The sequence below is a fragment of the Cervus elaphus genome, chromosome 9 (genome assembly GCF_910594005.1).
Source record: "Cervus elaphus chromosome 9, mCerEla1.1, whole genome shotgun sequence".
Lineage (NCBI taxonomy): Eukaryota > Metazoa > Chordata > Mammalia > Artiodactyla > Cervidae > Cervus > Cervus elaphus.
Window position 1 is genome coordinate 22,572,491 of NC_057823.1, and position 21,983 is coordinate 22,594,473.

Sequence of the window (21,983 nt, forward strand, 5' to 3'; positions counted from 1 at the left end):
AACTTGAATCACAGAGGGGCAGAGCCAGGAGGCCTTAGGAAGAACCCAGGTGGGCTTCCCATTCTGGTGACAGGAGCCAGAAGCAAGACAGGCCATGACTTAAGGTCACGCAAGTCACTGTGCCCCATCCCGGCGTGTGAAATCTGCTCTCTCTGCACCCTGCCCAAGACCAGTGCCACATCCCATGCACGTGGACAGAAGTCACAAACCTCCCTTCTCACCGATGCTTTATTTTCCATAAAAATCCCCCAAAGCCCGTGGAACTGATGTCTTTACATCATGACAGTAATCATAATGAATTGTTTTAAAAAACCACAAAGCTGGCTGTTGGGACAATGGGCGTGTGAACTACGACCTTGGGTCGGGGGGGTACTTAGGGCGCACCCCGTGTGTCACAGAGGAAAACCCAACGTCCCTTCATAAGGAGGGCTTAGTGTCCATTGTATTTCAGCCAAAACTGCCCCATGAATAGAAATCTTCCACAAAGCCCATTTCAGAGGGTATGGCTAGGCTCCCGCCTGGATATGGTGGCCCCATCTGGAGCTGTGCCTCGGAACCTCACGCAGCTGTGGAGAGGTGGCCGGCCTGGAGACCACCTCCCTGGGGGGCTCTCTCTCTACTCTGGAGGGGGCTGCATGGCTGGGTTGGGGTCCTTGGTTCCACTTGCCTGCTGTTTGTGGCTGCTGGTGGTCCTGAGGGGTGGCAGGTGGGCCACAGTGAGCTGGGAGGCGGGGTGGGGGTCCGTGTTGAAATTTCTTGTTCGACCAGAATCTTTAGGCCACAAACTCCTTGAGGGCGGGATGGTCTGCCCCTCTCGTCCCTCTGTGGCCTCTGCACACGTGTTTTTGCGCACATGGTCAGTTGTGTTCGACTCTTTGCGATCCCACGGACTGTAGCCCGCCAGGCTCCTCTGCCCATGGGATTCTCCAGGCAAGAATACTGGAGTGAATTACCATTTCCTCCTCCAGGGGATCTTCCCAACCCAGGGATCGAACCTGCGTCACCTGTGTTGGCAGGCAGATTCTTTACCACTGAACCACTTTGGAAGCCATCTTGGCTCTGCAAGCTCTCAGTAGCTGTCAGGTTGGGTGGAATTCATGGGTTCCTATCCCCAGCTCCTTTCTCACTGTCATTGAAGCACTGTTTCTAGGAGTTACTGCGTATACTGTACTGTGGATTTGTGGGCCTTGCAGGCCACATGTCCATCTCATCAGCAGAGCAGAACCAGTCGCTTGAACCCGGAGTTCGACACGGCCCTGCAGATGCCGAGGCACCTTTCATAAAAGGAGGCACTCCGGGCAGGGGAGGGGCCTGAGTGGACCCAGGATGGGGGGGACTTTCGGTGGGGGGCTGGGAGTGGGGGAGAGCAGCCTGCTTTGGGCTCCAGGTAACTCATCTGAGCCAGAAACACGGATCCTGTCCTTTATTTGACATTCGGGAAACAGAGCAAAAATACAAATTAAAAAATCCCACCAGACACCCAAAGGCCCCAGGCTTGCAGGAGCAGTGCTGGGTTCCAGAAGACAGAGGCCCAAGGCCCTGCATCTTCCAAGATGGGAGCCACTGGTAGGACAATTCCCTGCCATGCGGAAAGCCTTGTTGTCCCTTTGCCTCAGTGCTGAGAGCTACTGGCTCCCTCCCGTCATCAGGGTAACCCTAGATGCACCCCCTTGATGCCAAGAATCTCCTACTGGGAGATGATTGGGGTAGGGGGTCGATCAAACTTGGATAACGCCAGCCAAGAAGCCAGCCACAGAGGCCAGACATTGCCCCTGCTTGACTTCTGCCCAAATTTGTGGAAACAGAGGGCTTCCCTGGTGACTCAGATGGTAAAGAATCTGCCTGCCATGCAGGAGACCAGGGTTTGATACCTGAGTCAGGAAAATCCCCTGGAGAGGGAAATGGCAACCCACTCCACTATTCTTGCCTGGAGAACCCCATGGACAGAGAAACCTGGTGGGTTACAGTCCATGGGTCAATGGGGTCGCAAAGAATCGGACACAGGTGAACTACTCACACTTTTCATGGAAACAGAAACTCTCAGGGTCATAGGGGATCGCAGGGGACGACTCTGTGCAAGCACTGCTCATCCTTTTCTTGAATGCCTCGAGAGACAGGGAACTCACTCCCTCTAGAGCCCACCTGACTGGCCTTTAGAGCACATTAGAAAAGTCTTTTTTTTTTTTTTTTCTTTCCTCCCTAAGGAAATCTGTCTCCTTTTAATGCAGGTGACCATAGCATCCAGACCACTGCGATTTATTTTTCCCAGTGACATTTGTAACACTCAAAAGTCCAGTACCCTGTGTCTTCTTTCTTATCCGTCAGTATTTCTGCGATGAGCTTATCTTGAAAGCTGGTTTCTCAGCCTCTGCTCCCAGTGGAAACCCAAGGGGGCACATCCCAACTCCATGCTAGGGGGAGGGATTGGGGAAGTGAGGAGGCTCATTCTCTCAGTAGGAGGTATTGGTTGGGATTGCCCTGTGGCATGGCCTCTGCTTTCAAGGGGCTGAAGAATGTTCTAGACTGGGGGTGGGGGGCAGATTTGCAACTGTAGGGCAAGGATGATTATAAGTGGCCCTCACTGGTGCCATGGGCTCTGATGTTCCCCAAGGAGGTGGGAGTTATAGGAGGCGAGGGGGCTGGTTTAAAGGAAAAGCTGTGAGTTCCAAGGTCAGGCAGTTCCCCCAGGACGTGGTGCTGCTGGGGGTGGTGCTGACCTTCCAGGCCCGATGCCCAGGACTGCAGGGACTGTTCTGGGAGGAAAGGCACGAGGAAGAATCCAGACCCAGCCAGGGAGTCGGTGGGCATCTGTGGCTCCAACCTGGACCAGGTGACAAGCAAGAGAAGGGTCTTGACCAGGAGTCTGTGCAGTGGGATGGGGTCTCTGAGGCCACCAAGAGGCATGGGCCATGCTCAATGCTTCCCCTTCTTCTTGGCCATGAGCTCATGAGTGTGGAAGGGTGGAGAATTGGGTCCTTTTTCAGACGCATTAATACTGCATCATTTTTTTAAAAAGTGTTTTCAAGAAGCTAGAAAGGATGTTGGGTTTCAGAAATGGATGGGGGAGACGGGCACCCCACCGGAGATTGGGACTCGGGATGAGGTGAGGATGAGATCCAGGGCAGCAGGGCATCCAACAGAGGTTTCTTGGCATCTGAGATCTTCTTTCGTGTCCTCCTCTGTGCTCACGTCACTTCAGGACATGCTGGAGAGGGAGAGACATGGTCAAGTTACCGTGATTAGATTTAGAGAAAGTGGAAAGTGTTCCATGTGTGTGGAATTCAAAATAATGATCTAATCTGGCTTTGGCATGCCCTCAATAGCAAGAGTGGCACCTACCTTGCAAAGTCTGCCACCTGCCATCCACCTTCCAGATGTGGTTCTGAAAGGCACCTCTCTCTTGGTGCCCCAGCCAAAGAGCAGGCCCCAGGGCAGGTGCCCTCAATCAGACTGGGTCAGGTTTCAATTCACCCATCTATTCACCATCCTTCCATCCACTTATCCAACTCACTATTCATCCTTCCATCCACTTATCCAACCAACCATCTATCCATCCACACTCATCCATTCATCCATCCACCCATCCATCCATCCACTTACCCAACTCACCATTCACCCCTCCATCCACTTATCCAACCAACCATCCATCCATCCATCCATACACTCATTCATTCATCCATCTAACCAACCATCCATCCATCATCCATCCATTCATCCCTCCATCCACTTATCCAACTCACCATTCATCCCTCCATCCACTTATCCAACCAACCATCTGTCTATCCACACACCCATCCATCCAACCATCCATTTATCCATCCACCCATCTACACATTCATCCATTTGTCCATCCATCCATCCACCCAACTAACCATCCATCCATCCACACACTCATCCATTCATCCATCTAACCAACCATCCATCCATCATCCATCCATGCACTTGTCCAACCAACCATCCATCTATCCACACACCCATCCATCCATCCAACCATCCATTTATCCACCCAACTATCCATCCACATCCATCCAAGCAACTATCCATCCATCCATCCATCCATCCATCCATCCATCCACACACCCATTCAACCCTCCATCCATCGACTTATCCATCACCCATATACCCATCTGTCCATTGGACCCATCTATCTGTTTATCCACCCACCCATATACTTGTCCATCTACCTATCCATCCATCTATACACCCATCTGTCCATCTATCCACTGCTCCCAACCATTCTTTCTATTATGTATTTAATCATTCAAAAAGTGCTTGTTTTTTAATTATCTCTGCCTGAGGATCCCCGGGGGAGGGGGGGCCTAATTCTGCTGTTTGTTGTATCTGACTTTTTTCATGGTGAATGATTTCCTTTTGTGTTTTGTGTCTGTGGACGGGGACTGATTTTCAGAACACATGGATTGAGATGGTCTTGTTGGAAATGCATTGAGAACTTCCCTCTATTCAGTCTCCAGGGAAGTACTGGTTTAAGACCATTTTTGATGTTTATTTCTCAGCTTGGGGCTTCTTGGGTCACATGGATAGTACTAAGACATGTGGCTGGCCCATGTTACAGATCTGTAGCAGAGAATGTGGTCAAGGATTAACCCTGCACATTCCAAAGAAAAGTCTGGCCCTTTCCCAGCCCCTCGGAGGCCACCTCCATGACCTTGGAATGTCCTTCTTGATAAGAGTATCTCTGTTTGCCTGGGACCTTGGGTCATGCTGGATAGTCTATGCTGACTATTGGCCATGTGGTATCAGCTCAACCTCTGCAAGGGCTAGAGAGATGAAGGTCAGCCACATGTACAGTCCACTGCGCATATGACTGACCTCCAATAAACACCCTGGACACCAGGGCTCCTGGCGAGCAGCACAGTTTGGAGACACTTGGTGTGCGCCACCACACTTGGCTGCTGGGAGAATAAAGGGCTGTCCCCACGAGTCCCCTGGGAGACAACAGCTGGGAACTCGCACCTGTCTCTCTTTGCCCAGCCCCATACAGCCCTTCCTATTGCTGATTTTGATCTGTATCCACCCGTCCACTGTGATAAACCATAACCATGAGCAGATCTGCTTTGCTGAGTCCCGGGAGTCCTTCTAGCAAACCATGGACCCTGAGGGTGGTCCCCAGGACCCGTGACACACAGGGAGGCTTTTTCTGGCATCTAGAGCCGGGCAGACACACTGAGATAGGTTGTGGGCAGGCATCGCACCCTTCAGCTGAGTTAAATCCCAAGTTTCAGGGGTCCTGGCTATGGGTGAATGTTTCAGCCAGGGTCCTCAGTCTGGGACTTCCCATCAATGGCACCCCCTGGAGTTGGGCAGGGACCAGCTGCTCACTCAACCCCAGAGGAGGCCCTGTTGTCAGGGTAACCATGATCTCCCTGCCTCCCTGGTGCACCTTCCTCCCTCCACCACCAAGTCATGGGGTACTCATCCAGGCTAGGTTCCATTTAGAATGTTTCCAAACAAACATGCCAAGAACAACCCCTCCCCTCTCCCCCCGGCTTCCCACGCACCTCGTTTCCTGATCTTCTGTGGCCAGAGCAGACCTGTGGGGAAAGGAAGGAATCCCAGCATTAGTTGCCTGTTTGGGGAGCCTTGGCATTTGGCTGTGAGCCCTATGAGGGCCAACACGGCTGCATCCTGATCTGGCACAAAATAAGCGTCAGCGTGTGTCTGCTGTGTGACAAATGAGCCAGGACAGGCAGTCACGAGGACGGCCAAGCCCCCTGGCTGCCACAAAGTGAAACCACCAGTGCTGCTGCAGGTCCACGCACCTGGAAGGTGGAACCCATCCACCAGGACCTGCCCAAAGGCCAGCCAGAACCTCCATCTGAGAGCAGATCCTGGTCTCTCAGGCACATCATTTGCCCCTGGTCCCCGTGCTTGGCCTGTGATAGATGCAGGGTGGGAGGAGGGGGAGGGAACAGTCCCAAGATATAGCCACTGCCCTCAAAGAGCCCAAGGACAGGAGAAAGGGGAAAACAAGCAGCAAAGGCAGGAGGTAGATGGCACAGAAAGAGACAGGGAAGGAGGGAGGGGGCTTCTAGAGACCCAGGAGGGGGCCATGCCATCTGTCTACACATCCCAGGGTGAGGTACTAAGGACTTTTATAATAACAGAGAGTCACTGGATTAAAGACAAATGAGGAGGGGGATGGGAATGGAAGCAACTGCTCAGTGGGGTACAGGGTCTCCCTCTGGGCGGAAAGAATGTTTGGGAGAGAGCTGCTGGTTGCCCTAAACTGTTGTTGTTCAGTTGCCCAGTCATGTCTGACTTTTTGCAACCCCATGGACTGCAGCACACTAGGCCTCCCTGTCCTTCACCATCTCCGCGAGTTTGGTCAAACTCATGTCCATTGAGTCGGTGAGGCCCTCCAACCATTTCCTCCTCTGTTGCCCTCTTCTTCTTTAGCCTTCAATCTTTCCCAGCATCCAGGTCTTTTCAAATGAGTCAGCTCTTTGAATCAGGTGCCCAATTATTGGAGCTTCGGCTTCAGCATCAGTCCTTTCAATGAATATTCAGGGTTGATTGCCTTTAGGATGGACTGGTTTGATCTCCGTGCAGTCCAACGGACTCTAAAGAGATGTACTAAATTCACATTAAAATGGTTTGATGGAGCAGGTCTCATGGTGGACTTTTTTTTTTTTTTTTTTTGCTTCACTACGAAGCATACAGGATCTTAGTTTCCAGACCAGGGATCGAACCTGCGCCCCATGTAGTGGAAGTGCGGAGTCTTAACCACTGGATCAGCAAGGAGGTCCCCAGGTGGTCTTATTTCAGCACCATAGTGACCTCAGATCACCTTCATCTGATGCTCTTTGGGCTCTCAAGCTCCTGGCAGGTGTGAGCTCTTGCCCACGGCCACCTGGATGCTTACCTGTCTTCCGCCAGCCCCGCCTCCGCCTTCTCTTCAGACCTGGGCAGGACAGACTCCGGCTGCGGCCTTGCGCTGGGAACAGAAAGAGGTGAGCAGGGGTGACCAGCTGGCCGAGTGGGCTGAGGGGCTCTTGGCTCCCACTGCCCCTCCATCTGGGCTGCCGTGACCCGACAGCAATCTGGAAAGGGTTTGCGTGCCCTGGAAAGCGCCGGGGCCCAGAGGGTGGAGCAAGTGATGGGATGGTCAGGAATTCATGAAGGTGAAGGCCGTGGGGAGAAAGAAAGAAAAAAAAAATGAGAAAAAAATATAGACAGAGAGATTAAAAAAAGCAGAACAATAATGAAGAATAAAAGATAACAATCCCTGGAGGGTAAAACCAGACCCCAACAGCAAAGTGAGATAAGAAAAAGAAAAAAAAAATATATATATAAAATAAGAAAAATATAAATAAGAGTGATCAGACTAATAACAAAGATTAGAAAATAATAAAATAAGAAACCACAATCACAGAAAACTAATCAAACTGATTACATGAACCACATCCTTGTCTAACTCAATGAAACTATGAGCCATGCTGTGCAGGGCCAGGCAAGACGGACAGGTCATGGTGGAGAGTTCTGACAAAACATGGTCCACTGGAGAAGGAAATGGCAAACCACTTCAGTATTCTTGCCTTGAGAACCCCATGAACAATATGAAAGGGCAAAAAGATATGGCGCTGAAAGATAAACTCTCCAGGTTGGTAGGTGCCCAATATGCTACTGGAGAAGAGTGGAGAAATAACTCCAGAAACAATGAAGAGATGGAGCCAAAGCAAAAACAACCCCCAGCTGTGGATGTGACTGGTGATGGAAATAAAGTCCAATGCTGTAAAGAACAGTATTGTATACGAACCTGGAATGTTAGGTTCATGAATCAAGGTAAATTGGAAGTGGTCAAACAGGAGATGGCCAGAGTGAACATAGACATCTTAGGAATCAGTGAACTAAAATGGACTGGAACGGGCAAATTTAACTCAGATAACCATTATATTTACTACTGTGGGCAAGAATCCCTTAGAAGAAATGGAGTAGCCCTCATAGTCAACAGAAGAGTCCCAAATGCAGTTCTTGGGTGTAATCTCAAAAATGACAGAATGATCTCTGTTCATTTCCAAGGCAAAACTTTCAATATCACAGTAATCCAAGTCCATGCCCCAACCAGTAATGCTGAAGAAGCTGAAGTTGAATGGTTCTATGAAGACCTACAAGACCTTCTAGAGCTAACACCCAAAAGAGATGTCCTTTTCATTTTGGGGACAGGAATGCAAAAGTAGGAAGTCAAGAGATACCTGGAGTAACAGGCAAGTTTGGTCTTGGAGTACAAAATGAAGCAGGGCAAAGGCTAATTGAGTTTTTCCAAGAGAACACACTGGTCATACCAAACACCCTCTTCCAACAACACAAGAGATGAGGCTACACGTGGACATTACCAGATGGTCAATACCGGAATCAGATTGATTATATTCTTTGCAGCCAAAGATGGAGATGCTCTATACAGTCAGCAAAATCAAAACCTGGAGCTGACTGTGGCTCAGATCATGAACTCGTTATTGCAAAATTCAGACTTAAATTGAAGAAAGTAGGGAAACCACTAGGCTATTCAGATATGGCCTAAATCAAATCCCTTACAATTATACAGTGGAAGAGACAAATAGACTCAGGGATTAGATCTGATAGACAGAGTGCCTGAAGAACTATGGATGGAGGTTCGTGACATTGTACAGGAGGCAGTGATCAATACCATCACCCCAAAAAATAAATGCAAAAAGGCAAAATGGTTGCCTGAGGAGGACTTGCAAATAGCTGTGAAGAAGAGAAGTTAAAGGCAAAGGAGAAAAGGAAAGATATACCCATCTGAATGCAGGGTTCCAAAGAATAGCAAGGAGAGATAAGAAAGCCTTCCTCAGTGATCAATGCAAAGAAATAGAGGAAAACAACAGAATGGGAAAGACTAGAGATCTCTTCAAGAAAATTAGAGATACCTAGGGAATACTTCATGCAAAGATCGGTGCAATGAAGGACAGAAATGGTATGGACCTAACAGAAGCAAAAGATGGCAAGAAAAGGTGGCAAGAATACATAGAAGAACAATACAAAAAGGATCTTCATGACCCATGGCTTTACTGTGCAGAGGATAAGGCCCAGGCCCCCAGGAGGCTCCCCAGGGCCCTGGGCAGGGGAACACCAGATGGATTCCCCTCTCTTCCACACCCGGAGGGACCCCTGCTCTGTCTCCCCTCTCCCTTGCACCCGCAGGACCTACATGGGCAGACGGTGCCCTTGGGGGTGTCCCTGGAGGACAGAGGGGGTCCCAGAGACTGGAGGGGGCCCAGAGGGAGGCGGGCCCTGGAGGATGGAGGGAGCCCTGGGAAGGAGGAGGGAACCAGAGGATGGGGGGGGGTTCCCAGATGGTGGAGGGCTTTGGAAGGGAGAAGGAGGGGGCATGCAGAGGATGGGGACCCTAAAGGGTGGAGGGTTTCCTGGATGGTGGAGGGCTTGGCCTGGAGGGAGGAGAGAGCCCTTGAGGGCAAGAGGGGAACCCTGCGGAGCAGAGGGCCCAGTCCAGAGGACAGATTGGGGTCCCCAGAGGGGTGAGGGGTCTCCAGAGGTGTAACAGGAGGGAAAGGGGCAGGGAAAGGGAAATTTTTGAAAGAATGACATAACCCAAGGACACAACATAAACCAATAAGAATCAAATAGGTCCAAGATGGGAGACAAATGAACTCTGATTAGACCTTGATCCTCGATCTGCAAGCTAAACGACACACCCAGAGGCACCACGACAGTTCCAAGGCACTGTCAAAAGACCAAGGAGTGGGCAGTTGCCCAATTCCTGGAAATCTCCACCCTTTTCCCCAAAATAGTTGGAATAATCCTCCTACTCGTTAGCCTATGAAATTACCCACCCTATAAAAACTAACCACGCCACATTCCACGGCCGCGCGCACCCTCTGCAAAGGCCCACACTCTGTGGACTGCACTTCTCCCTGCATCTGAATAAAGCCACCTCTTACCTATCACTTTGTCTCTCACTAAATTCTGCGGTGAGACATCAAGAACCCGAGTTTCATTAGGTCCTGAAACAAAGCACTGTGGGTTTTGGCTGGGTTTGAGTCCCAATCCGACATAAATGGTTTCAGAGGGAGGAGGAAACTGGAAAGCAGGGAGCGGAGGGGGACCTGGGGGGTGAGCCCCGGTGGGTGGATGAGGCCGGGAGAGTGAAGCTGCTCCTGAAGGGTGGAGGGCTCAACCTGGGGGCCTTAGGAGGTTCCCCAGGGCCAAGCCCCCACTGTCATCAGCATCATTAGAAGGACTCTACCGAGCCCACTATTTTTGCCCAGTGGGTTACACTGGTCCTAATTCCTCATGATAACTCACAGGATGGCTGTGAATTTTTCACTTGCCTAATGTTACGCTGAGACTGAGCAGGGGAGCCTGGATTCCAGCCTGGGTCTGACTCCAGTCCCTCTAGAGAAGGCAGGGCTTTGAACCACATGTGTGCGTGACATGGGTCCCAAGTGAGTTGAAGCTTCCGGCTTCCCCCAGCCGTAACCCAGCTCAGAGCCAGCCCCAACCCGGCCAGAACACGGGCCGCTCTGCACAGACCTTTCTCTCCTGGCCTTCAGCCGTTCCTCCTCGTACCTGGAAGAGAGAAAAAGGAGAAAGCTTAAGAGGTAGCCTGGGAATTCCCTCCCCTCTGGGAACAGGAAAGCAGTCTCACTGTCACATCTGAACACAGGCCAGGCTTCAGAGCAGACAGGATAGCCTGCAGCTACTTTACAAAGCCCCACCTCACCCCATCCCAGGGCAGGGATAGCTGTTTTACTGGCATATTCCAGTGCCTGGTGTCGCTGCAACTCAGCAGACATTTCTAGCGTCTGCCCTAAACAAAGCCAGGATAAAGCAATTAATTATTAATGTGGCTTTGTCTACAGACGCCCCACCCCCCCACAAAGGGCCAGAGAGTCAATATTTTCGGCTTTTCAGACCAGTCTCTGTGGCAACCCCTTGATTCTGTTGTAGCTCGAAAGCAGCCATGGATGGTTTGTAAATGGACAAGTATAGCTGTGTGCCAATAAAACTTTATTTACAAAGACAAGCCAGGGGCCAGGACTCACTGGCCCCTCCGCCTGCACTAGAGGGGCCAGGTCCACTGTGTTCTGTCATTTCACAGGTGCCTGTTTCACTCTGTTTCCCTCTGTCCTGCTCTCCCACTCAGGTCTGGTTCTCTGGCAGCTTGACCGGGTGAAGCATGGGTGGTTGGGAGATGAGCAACCCTGGGGATGATGGGGATGGAGGTGGGGTGGTGCTCCCACGGCACAAGACACTCACTGTAGCACGCAGTCTGGGATCTGCACGTGCTCCATGGGGATGAGCTGCTCCAGATCTTCCAAGCTGTGCACATACTGGATCTTGTTGATGAACTTGACGCTGGTGGGAGGAGGGACACGTCTGAAAGCAAGCCCTTGGGGTGGTGACTCAGGGTCAGAGGGAGTGAAGGCAGCCAGGGATGCACACGCAGCCCTATGCCAGGATGCCCCAGCACACTCACCCAACCTCCCTCTCAGCCCATGCCAGACCTTACCCCCTGCCCCTAGTGCAGGTACAGAGCAGAACCTGGGGTCTCTGCCTGCAAGAAGGGAGGGCTCCTGAGCCGTGTGTCTGAAACCAGTCCCCACTGAGCAGAGTTGTTGTTCAGTTACTCAGTTGTATCTGACTCTTTGCGATCCCATGGACTGCAGCACACCAGGCCTCCCTGTCCTTCATTATCTCCCTGAGTTTGCTCAAACTCACATCCGCTGAGTCAGTGATACCATCCAACCATCTCATCCTCTGTCGCCCTCTTCTCCTCCTGCCTTCAATCTTTCCCAGCATCAGGGTCTTTTCCAGTGAGTCGGCTCTTTCCAGCAGGTGGCCAAACTATTGGAGCTTCAGCTTCAGCATCGGTCCTTCCAGTGAACATTCAGGGTTGATTTCCTTTAGGAGTGACTGGTTTGATCTCCTTGCAGTCCAAGGGATTCTCAAGAATCTTCTCCGGCACAACTTGAAGGCATCAATTATTCGGTGCTCAGCCTTCTTTTTGGTCCAACTCACATCCGTACACGACTACTGAAAAAACCATAGCTTTGACTATACGGACTTTTGAGCAGAGAGGGAAAGAAGGAAGAAAGCAGAGAGGAACGAGGTGCTATTAATACCAGACTCCAGGCTCCATCTTCCCCAGGAGGTGCTCCTCTGTCAATCTCCCCACAATCGTCACTGTCTGGTGGCACCAGTAGTCACTTGGGCATGAGACAGGTGCATGTGGGGACTGCTGATTCATCCTCCATTCTTCCAGGGTGAATGGCTTCTTCCCGTCCAAATCCAGCTCTGGCCACCGGCTACTACTGACGTGACTGGTCACCAGCTTGGGGCTTTGAACTTGTGATTTTTTTAAAAAAATTGCCTTAAATCTAATTTTGGTACAATGTCATATAAACTCCTTTTGAAGGTCAAATCAGTTTTTCTAACAATGAGTTACATTCTCTAAGGCTAAGAGAAAGTAACTGTACAATAAGTCATAAAATAATCAAATAGGGACTTCTCTGGTGGTCCAGTGGATAGGGCTCCGAGCTTCCACTGCAAGGGGCCTGGGTTCGATCCCTGGTTGGGGAACTAAGATCCTACATGCTGAGAAGCATGGCCAAAAAGTAAAATAATAAAAAATAAAAAGAGGAACTAAAGAGCCTCTTGGTCAAGGTGAAAGAGGAGACTGAAAAACCTGGCTTGAAGCTCAACATTAAAAAAAACTAAGATCATGGCATCTGGTCCCATTGCTTCATTGCAAACAGAAGGGGAAAAAGTGGAAGCTGTGACAGATTTTATTTTCTTGGGCACCAAAATCACTGCGAATGATAATTGCAGCCATGAAATTAAAAGACGCTTGCTCCTTGTAAGGAAAGCTATGACAAAAATCTAGACAGTGTGTTAGAAAACAGAGACATCACTTTGCCGACAAAGGTCCAAATAGTGGCCATATCACACGGTATGAGGGATCTTAGTTCCCCCACCATGGATGGAACCCAAGTCCCCCTGCACTGGAAGCACAGAATCTTAACCACTGGACTGCCAGGGAAGTCCAATTTTAAACTGCGTAAAGCAACAATATAGACTCCCTAGACAGGAGTTGGAAAACGCTGATTGAAAAAAAAAAAAAGACATCCAGACTCAGATCATGATCTCACCTGATGAAAGGGCGGGAGATGGCCAGAACGGTGCGGATGAACCAGGACGGGTGGACGATGATTAAGGACTTCAGGTTTTTCCGAAGTCTGTGTGGGGAGGCAGAGAGAGCAATATGGGCTCCCTGGGGGAAAAGCCCTGGGGAGGGAGCAGCTAACGGGTGTCACCCACTCTGTGAGCCCAGGTGGTGCTCTGGGGAGAAGACTGAGTCTTGGTTAAGCTAAGCCCACCCCCTCCACCCCTTGCAGAGTCTGCAGGTGGCAGACTGGCCCCGGAACCCGGCTCCCTCTTTAGATTCTGAGCATCTGACTGTGTGGCCATGTGCATGTGTGTGTAAGTCACTTCAGTCGTGTCCAGCTCTTTGTGACTCCATGGACTGTAGTCCACTAGGCTCCTCTGTCCATGAAATTCTCCAGGCAAGAATATTGGATGGGGCTGCCATGCCCTCCTCCAGGGGATCTTCCCGACCCAGGGATTGAACCCACATCTTTTACATCTCCTGCATTGGCAGGTAGGTTCTTTACCACTAGCGCCACCTGGGAAGCCCTTGCGGGGCCACATCACCTCTCATTCCTGAAAGATTTTCTAGGGCCCCCAGTTCTAAGCACCTGTTATGGGCATGTTGAACTGCAGCCCTCTTTGTATGGGAACAGGATCACTGCAGGGGTCATTAGCTAAGGTGAGATCATATCCCAGCAGGGCCTTCCCCCTAATCCGCAATCACTGGGGTGTCCTTATAAAAGGGGGCATTTGCATATAGGCGTGCACAGGGGCTGTTCTCCCTCACAGCTCCAGAAGGAACCGACCTTGCAGACAACTTGACCAAGGACTTCTAGCTTCCAGAACTAGGGGACGACACACTTCTGCTGTTTAAGCCACCCATTCTGGCGCTTTGTTATGGCCGCGCCAGCCTCGTCCTTTCAGAGTCGGAGGGACTTCAGTGCTCGGGTCCCGGGGCACACTGAGGCCGTCCCCCAGCCCCATCCGCTCACCTCCTGTCGATCATCTGGTAGCACTTTTTCAGCCAGCCAATGCCTGGCATCCTCCGCCGGGGCGTGGCGCCGTTCAGGTACACGATCATGTAATCTTCCGCCACGAGGAGCTCCAGGCTGCTGATGACGTACCTGGTCACGGGGCACAGAGGACCGGGGACCCGGCAAGACTGGCTCAGAGTCAGGAAGCCCAGTTCCCCGGGACTAAGCCCTGTGGCCCCCGTTCTTTCTCTTTCCACCTGCCCTGGCTGTGTCACACCTGTTTAGGTGTCGTTGGCTGTCCTGGCATGCTTAGCCGGATAGCAGAGGAGGGGAGCAGAGGACTCCCAAACACCCCCCAAGTCTGGGTCAGTGGGCACAATGATTGTAGTAGTTACTATCTTACTGAGGAGTTTTGTTTGTTTGTTTGTTTTTTAAATTGAGTTCCTTGGACTGCAAGGAGATGAAACCAGTCGATCCTAAAAGGAAATCAACCCTGAACATCATTGGAAGGACTGATGCTGAAGCTGAAGCTCCAGTACTTTGGCAACCTGATGGGAAGAGCCCACTCATTGGAGAATACCCTGATGCTGGGAAAGATTGAACCACAGAGGATGAGATGGTTGGAGGGCATCACCAACTCAATGGACATGAATTTGAGCAAACTCCAGGAGACAGCGGAGAACAGGTAAGCCTGGCGCCCTGCAGTCCATGGAGTTGCAAAGAGTTGGACACAACTTAGCAACTAAACAACAATTTTTTTGAGTGTTTACTAGGTGCCAAGTGATTTATCCTCTTGAACTCATCTAATGTCTCCATTAATTCTGGAATGTAAGTTTCAACAGCCCCAAATGCCCTAGGGGGACAGGTACCCACAAACAGTGGTCCACTGCACCTGACTTTAGGGACCTGGGGTCCATCCCAGCTGTGTCTCCCCCTAAGTGATTTCCAAGAATCCTCTCCTCTTTCAGCCTCCACTTCCCCATCTGTAAATTAGGGAGACTGGGCTCCCTGGTAAGTCAGGCCACTTTCTGATCTGACCGTCCATGGGTACTTCCTCTTCCTCTGGCCCACCTGGCACCCTCACCCCCTTGAGGAAGAAGGAAACCTTCATAATAATGAAAATTGGAGTGGTAACGATTTGCTCAGCTCTTACTGTCATCTGCCAGTATTTTTTATTTTTATTTTTTGCCACACCAGGAGGCATATGGGATCTTAGTTCTCCGACCAGGAATCAGACCCATGGCCCTGCATTAAGAACCCGAGGAAGGTGTGGTCTTAACCACTGGACACCAGTGGAGTCCCACCAGATGCTTTATGCTTAATTATCTGTCTCCATCCTAGCAAAACTGTACCTGTGTGTCCTTGGGCAAGTGACTTAACCTCTCTGTGCCTCAAGCACTGCAGCCACAGAATGGGAGGCAACTGTAACTACCCCACAGGGTCTTGTTGGGGATGGAACATGTTCTCACGTACAAAGCCCTTAGCATTGTGGCTACCACAGTGGGCATGCATGCTCAGTCACTTTAGTCGAGTCTGATTCTGTGTGACCCTATGGACTGGGGCCTGCCAGGCTGCTCTATCCATGGGATTTTCCGGCAAGAATACTGGAGTGGGTTGCCATGTCCTCCTCCAGGAGATCTTGCCAACCCAGGGATCAAACCCAGGTCTCTTGTGTCTCCTGCATTGGCAGGTGGATTCTTTCCTGCTGAGCCACTGGGGAAGCCCACCCCATACATGCTCCATAAATGCTAGTGATGATGACAACAGCACCAGTGAGGCCCAGCAGGCGAGCAGAGGACTCAGATGCAGGTCTGCCCGTGGTCCAGCCCTTCCCTGGTGCCGGGCAGAACCACCCAATGTGGTCCTTGATGCCTGTCCTGCCCACTGGCTGGGAACCTCAGACCTGTGGGCAGCTGAGATGGAGCAGCCAGGTCACTTACAGGAAGAGGTTCTCCATGATGTAGTGGTAGTCGGGGGAGCTGCTGTCCGGGAGGAAGCAGGCGGCAAAGACGATAATGGCGTTGAGACCTTCGCCGTAGTACCCTGCGGAGAGGCAGCTGGTGAGCAGCCCTGCACAGGGCCGGGCAGAGCCCTCTCCCAGTTCTGAGTTGCCCTGCGCTCTGCCCCATGCGTGTGTCTCATAGCTGGCCGGCCCCCTCCCACCCACTGCCCATACTCAGAGGACATAGCTCTGAGCCCCAGCAGCCTGGCTACAGAAGCCAGAAAACACCTTCCATGGGGGGGTGCCAGCCACCGTCATGGGCACCTCTGGTGTGCCCCCAGGCGTCTAAGCCTTGCCCCCATGTGAGTTTTATCCCTGCACACCTAGACACTACAGCTTAACATCTCCCTGGCTCAGAAGAAGAGACCGAGGTTCAGAGAGGACTGCTGCTGGGCCCTTCAGTTGTTGGAGCCGGGAAGGGGCCCTCGGGGCATGGTCTCACCTCCGTGGGTCACCACCCTCATGTAGGGCCGGATCATGTGTAGATCGATCCGGTGTTCCTGTTCCCCAATGATCACCGTCCTCCACAGACGCCCGTTGGCTGCGCTGCCATCCTCCGCCGAACCGTCCCCAAACAGATCCGCGCTGTCCCCGGGCATGTTCTTGGCGGCGGCCACGGGGGTGTCATCTGGAGCAGGGCAGCAGGGAGGGTGAGCAGGAGGGACGCCTGAATCTGGACATCTCGTCCCAGCCTCCCTCTCTGGGCTGCCTTGGCCACCCGTGGCCACAGAGCCTCTTACTCTCCTCCCCAGGCCAGAGGAAGACCACTCATCTCACCCTTTTACTGGGTAGAGCCCCTTTCTTGATGTGTGACCTTGCACACATTTTTCCCCTCTCTGGGCTTCTCGGGGGTTCTTAACCACTCTTGAAATTATCTGTCTCTTGCCTATCTGTCATCCTGCAATCTTCCCGCCTCAGAAAATAGCCTGACTGTTTTCCCAGCTGCTCAGGCCCCAAACCCAGCTACCATCTTAGACCTCTTTCCCCTTCATATTTCACATCCACCCAACAAATGCTGTGCCTCTGCTTCCATCCACATGGACACCACCATTGCTACCTTTTTGAAAAGTACTTATGTGGTTGTGCCCTCTTAGTTGCAGCATGCAGGATCTTTAGTTGCAGCATGCAGAATCTAGTTTCCTGACCAGGGATCGAACCTGGGCCCCCTGCATTGGGAGCATGGGGTCTTAGCCACTGGACCACCAGGAAATTCCCTGTTGCTATCTTTCTGACCTGTGTTCTTGCCTTGGAATATCAGCTCCAGTAGTACCCACCCAGCGAGGCCAGTCCTGACAACCCTGCAGAAGAACCCTCCCCACCCTAGGAAGCCTGGTTCAGGGTGTCTTGGGCTGGGCACTGTGGACATTTAGGGCCAGTCACTGTCTGTAGGGGGCGTCCCGGGCACTACAGGGTGTGGAGCAGCATCCCTGAACCCACCCCCTCGATGCCAGGATCCCCACAATTGTGACAACCACAGATGCCCCCAAATGTGGCCCAGTGTCCCGTGGGAGGGTTGAATTGCCTGAGTGAGCCCCCCTGCCCTCTCCCATCACCTATTTCTCCCACAGCACCAGCGACCAGTGCAATTACCTTGTATCCATTTGTTCTGTTACCCAGAGCCCGGCTTCCTGACTGCCCTGAGAGCAGGCAGGCACCATGTTTTCCTAACGGGTCCCTGCCCTCTCTACCCTACCCCCACACGGCAATCAAGACCCTCTCCACAGACACCTGTGGAATCAGGGGGCGGCCCCTCCTTCTGGTCTTGATCACCTTTGATCAAGTGAATTGGGTGAAAGACACATCTCCCAGCAAAGTCCACAAGTCCACAAGAAAATGCACGTGGAGTCCCAGGGCCTGTTTTGGGAGTCTTGGGTTGGAAGCCCCACTCCAGGACTTCCCTGGTGAGCCAGTGGTTAAGACTCCATGCTTCCAATGCAGGGGGAACAAGTTCCCTCCCTGGTCTGGGAACTAAAATGCTACACAGCGTGGCCAAAAAAGAACCCCCCAAAACAACAAAAGAAGCCCTGCCCACCTTGAACCTCTGGGGAGGGAGGAGGGGGGACTCTGGCAAGATGGCCCCAGAAGCCGAGAGGAGCACTGGGGTCCAATTTGGGGGTCGGGTAGATATGGTGAGTGACCAACCTTACCTTCCCACTCCAGCTCATTGCCGTTCCCCAGGAACTCCAGTGAGTCGGTCTCATCAGGGGTCTCGATGTCATCCACGTTGATGTCCAGGTCATCGGGGGTGTCCAGGAAGTCATCTGACAGCAGGGAGCCCTCACTCTGGTCCAGGGAAATGTTGATCTCAGGGGCCACCAGTGTCTTTCGCTTACGATGAGCCCCGTTGAAGTTCAGCGTGTTGGGAGGGGCTGTGGGGGAAAGGGAAAACGGAAAGTCAAAGCAAAACCAAATCAGTTGCTTGTTTTTTCTTCCCCTTCTCCTATTCCAGACCCTACAGAGATCTGCTCTGCCCTGCCGTGGGGAGTGCTTAGAAATCAGACAACATCCTTTCACAGCAGCGGTTAATGGAACCATCCAGCTAGGAGGTCAAGGGCAGACACTTGGACATTGGACAGTCCTGGGTTCAGAGCCTGACCTTGCTACCCACCAGCTCTGTGACCCTGCAGTCCCACTTTGCTCTGAGCTTGATTCAGTTTTACCATCTGCAAAATGGGACTCACAGGTGAGTCGAGTCAAGGTCAAATGATGACATGGAGATTAGACCCCAGGCAGCCTGGTCTCCAGATCAAGCTCCAGCCCTGCCAGCATCTGCGCCTTTTTTTCCTTCTGGCTAAGGCTGAAGGAGACTGTCCGAGTTCTGCTTTTTGCCTTTCTGGGATGTGTGACTCTAACGGTTAACTTTTAGGGATCACATAACACAGGCCAGGCCCTCTGCCAAGCCCTAGCCCACGTTTTCATGTTCCGACTTCTCTAGACAGATATGTGTGCTCAGTCATGTCTGACTGTTTTCCACCCCATGGACTGTGGCCTGCCAGGCTCCTCTATCCATGGGATTCTCCAGGCAAGAATACTGAAGTGGGTTGCCCTGCCCTCCTCCAGGGGATCTTCCCGACCCAGGGATCGAATCTGTGTCTCTGGTGTCTCCTGGATCTCCTGCATTGGCAGGGGGATTCTTTACTGCTGAGTCAGTTGCAGCCTTGCTACTGCCCCATTGGACAGATGAGTAAACTGAGGTACAGGGAGGCAGGATCTTCCCACGTCACTCTGAAGCCATGGGGGTGGATATTCCCCATGGTTTGGACCACTTCCTCCTAAAGACTCTTAGCCTGGACTCTGGTCTCCTTATAAAAGGTGGTTTCACCTCCTGGGCTGCCCTCAAGGGGTTAAAACCATCTAACATCCCTTAGAGCAGAGCTAACCCCTCAGGCTTATGGGGTGTACAAGGGGAGGAGAGCCACCCCCTCCCCCAAAGGCAGCTCTGGGAAAAGAGGCTGACCTTCCAGAGACCCCAGAAATTCTCCCTGTTTCATTACACAGCCTTTGAAGACAAAATCAATAAACCAGTAGGAGAGTCCCTCACCAACTCAACGGACATGAGTCTGAGCAAACCCCAGAAGATCGTGAAGGACAGGGGATCCTGGTGTGCTGCAGTCCATGGAGTCGCAGAGAGTTGGACAGGACTGAGCGACTGAACAACATCAAGGAGAATCTCACCCCTCTTTTATATTGGATGACATTCATAGATCCGTAATTAAATGGACCACATGTTTCTTAAAGTATTTATTTTTATTTATGTATTTGACTGTGCTGGGTCTTACTTGCAGCATGTGGGATCTAGTTCCCTGACCAGGGATCAAACCTGTGTCCCCTGCATTGGGAGCTTGGAGTCAGCCACTGAACCACCAGGGAAATCCTTGGATTACCTTTTTTTTTTTCATTTTGAATCTCATTTCTTTTTTTTCACTTTGAATCTCTCGATCCCTAAGCAACAGGTCAGACTGCTTCAAGAGACACTGCGGGATAGAAATATGCATTTTGGCAGAACATTAGAAAGACACAAGTTACAGACCTCCCTGGTGGTCTAGTGGTTAGGAATCTGCCTGCTAATTCAGAAGACACAGGTTTAATCCTTGACCTGGGAAGATCCCACATGCCTCAGATCAACTAAGCCGGAGCACCACGATTACTGAGCCTGCACTCTAGAGCCTGTGCTCTGCAACGAGAGAAGCCCCTGCCATGAAAAGCCTGCATACTGCAAACAGAGAGGAGCCCCCGCTTGCTGCAGCTAGAGAGAGCCCTCGCACAGCAATGAAGGCCTAGCACAGCCAAAAATAAAGAAATAAATAAAGTGAAAAAGAAAAGTAATAAAAAACCCCATAAGTCACATTTACCGAGTGTCTGCTATGTGTGAGGCACTGGCATAATTTCCTGCTCTCACCATGACTTTGTGTGGTGGGAAATATTACCCATTTTACAGATGGGGACGTTGAGGCAGGGAGCTTCCCAGGGATATGACCCCAGTCCTCTCAATTTACCCTGCGTTTTTCACGGGAAGTGTGTTGGGAGCAGTGAATCAGGCATGCTTGATTTAAAATACTGCTTAACCTGGTGGTCCAGTGCTTAAGAATCTGTCTTTCAGTGCAGGGAATTTTGTTTGATTCTGGCTTCCCTGGTGGCTCAGATGGTAAAGAACCTGCCCACAATGCAGGAGACCCAGGTTCAATCCCTGGGTCAGGAAGATCCCCTGGGGAAGGGCATGGCAACCCACCCCAGCATTCTTGCCTGGATAATTCCACAGACAGAGGTGCCTGGTGGGCTGCAGTCCATGGGGTCACAAAGAGCTGGACATGACTGAGTGACTATTTTCATTCATTCATTCTTCCAGGAACTAAGATCCCACATGCCATGGAACAAATAAGCCTGTGCACCACACCTAAGACCCAACCCACCCAAAGAAATAAATATGTTAAAAAGAATACTGCTGCTTTTGCTGGTGGGATCAGGTTGTGGATCCCAGCATGGTGACTGCAAGACTGAAAGTGCAGGGAACCTTCGAGGCAGTAATGTCAGCACGTGGACCCGGAGGAAAGGGCGCTGAACCAAAGAGGATGATTCTTCAGCCTTAAAAAGTAATGGAATTTGCCTTTAAAAAAATCCAGTGGAATTTGCCCTGCCAAATTTCAGACTCATTGGGACTCGTGACCCCTTCATCCTTCCAATTTCTCCCATTTGCAGTGGGAATATCTATTCTGTGCCTGTCTCACCTTTGTACTTTGGAAGCAGAGAAATAGCTTGATTTTGTAGGTTCACAGTTGGAGAGGAATTTTGCCCCAGGATGAATCATACCTGAGTTCTCTGCCCTGACACCCCCATACCTTGAACACTTCAACTGATTAAATGTGACCCACCCACACAATGACAGGCAATCTGCTTTATTCAAAGTGCATGAATTTAAATATAAATCTCATTTAGAAAACACCCTCAATGGAAGTATCTAGAATCATGTTTGATCATGTAGCTGGCTACCATGGGCCAATCAAGTGAATCTATACATTTAACGATCACATCCCCCATCTCAAGTTTCTTTAAAAAAATTTTTTAAATTAATTAATTAATTTATTTGCTTATTTATTTTTGCCTGCACTGGGTCTTGTTGCTGCATGCAGGCTTTCTCTAGTTGCAGCAAGCAGGGGCTACTCTCTAGTTGCGGTGTGCAGGCTTCTCACTGAGGTGGCTTCTCTTGCTGCTGAGCACGGACTCTAGAGTGTGGGCTAGGTAGTTGGGGAGCATGGGTTTAGTTGCTCCACAGCATGTGGGATCTTCCCGGATCAGGGATTGAACCCTTGTCTCCTGCATTGGCAGGTGGATTCTTTACCACTGAGCCACCAGGGAGGTCCCTC

General features: G+C 51.2%; 1 protein-coding gene and 1 long non-coding RNA gene across 6 annotated transcripts in view; one reads left to right on the top strand and one right to left on the bottom strand.

The window, feature by feature from the left end:
• Nucleotides 1-211: 211 nt before the first annotated feature.
• ATCAY (ATCAY kinesin light chain interacting caytaxin) overlaps nucleotides 212-21,983 on the bottom strand; it is a 40,415-nt gene continuing 18,643 nt past the window's right edge. For all 5 annotated transcript variants that reach the window (XM_043911963.1, XM_043911966.1, XM_043911967.1 and 2 more), the window contains 10 exons: nucleotides 18,270-18,491; nucleotides 16,565-16,750; nucleotides 16,061-16,163; nucleotides 14,139-14,270; nucleotides 13,149-13,235; nucleotides 11,257-11,355; nucleotides 10,531-10,566; nucleotides 6,884-6,955; nucleotides 5,520-5,552; nucleotides 212-3,205 (listed from right to left, as the gene is read on the bottom strand). In XM_043911963.1, the coding sequence (XP_043767898.1) occupies nucleotides 3,196-3,205; nucleotides 5,520-5,552; nucleotides 6,884-6,955; nucleotides 10,531-10,566; nucleotides 11,257-11,355; nucleotides 13,149-13,235; nucleotides 14,139-14,270; nucleotides 16,061-16,163; nucleotides 16,565-16,750; nucleotides 18,270-18,491 (980 nt within the window). In that variant the 3' untranslated portion in view covers nucleotides 212-3,195. The remainder of the gene's footprint in view (nucleotides 3,206-5,519; nucleotides 5,553-6,883; nucleotides 6,956-10,530; nucleotides 10,567-11,256; nucleotides 11,356-13,148; nucleotides 13,236-14,138; nucleotides 14,271-16,060; nucleotides 16,164-16,564; nucleotides 16,751-18,269; nucleotides 18,492-21,983) is intronic.
• LOC122699698 lies at nucleotides 14,747-20,656 on the top strand. Its single transcript, XR_006342663.1, has 3 exons — nucleotides 14,747-14,805; nucleotides 18,572-18,805; nucleotides 19,621-20,656. It is a non-coding gene; the product is annotated as an uncharacterized LOC122699698 (long non-coding RNA).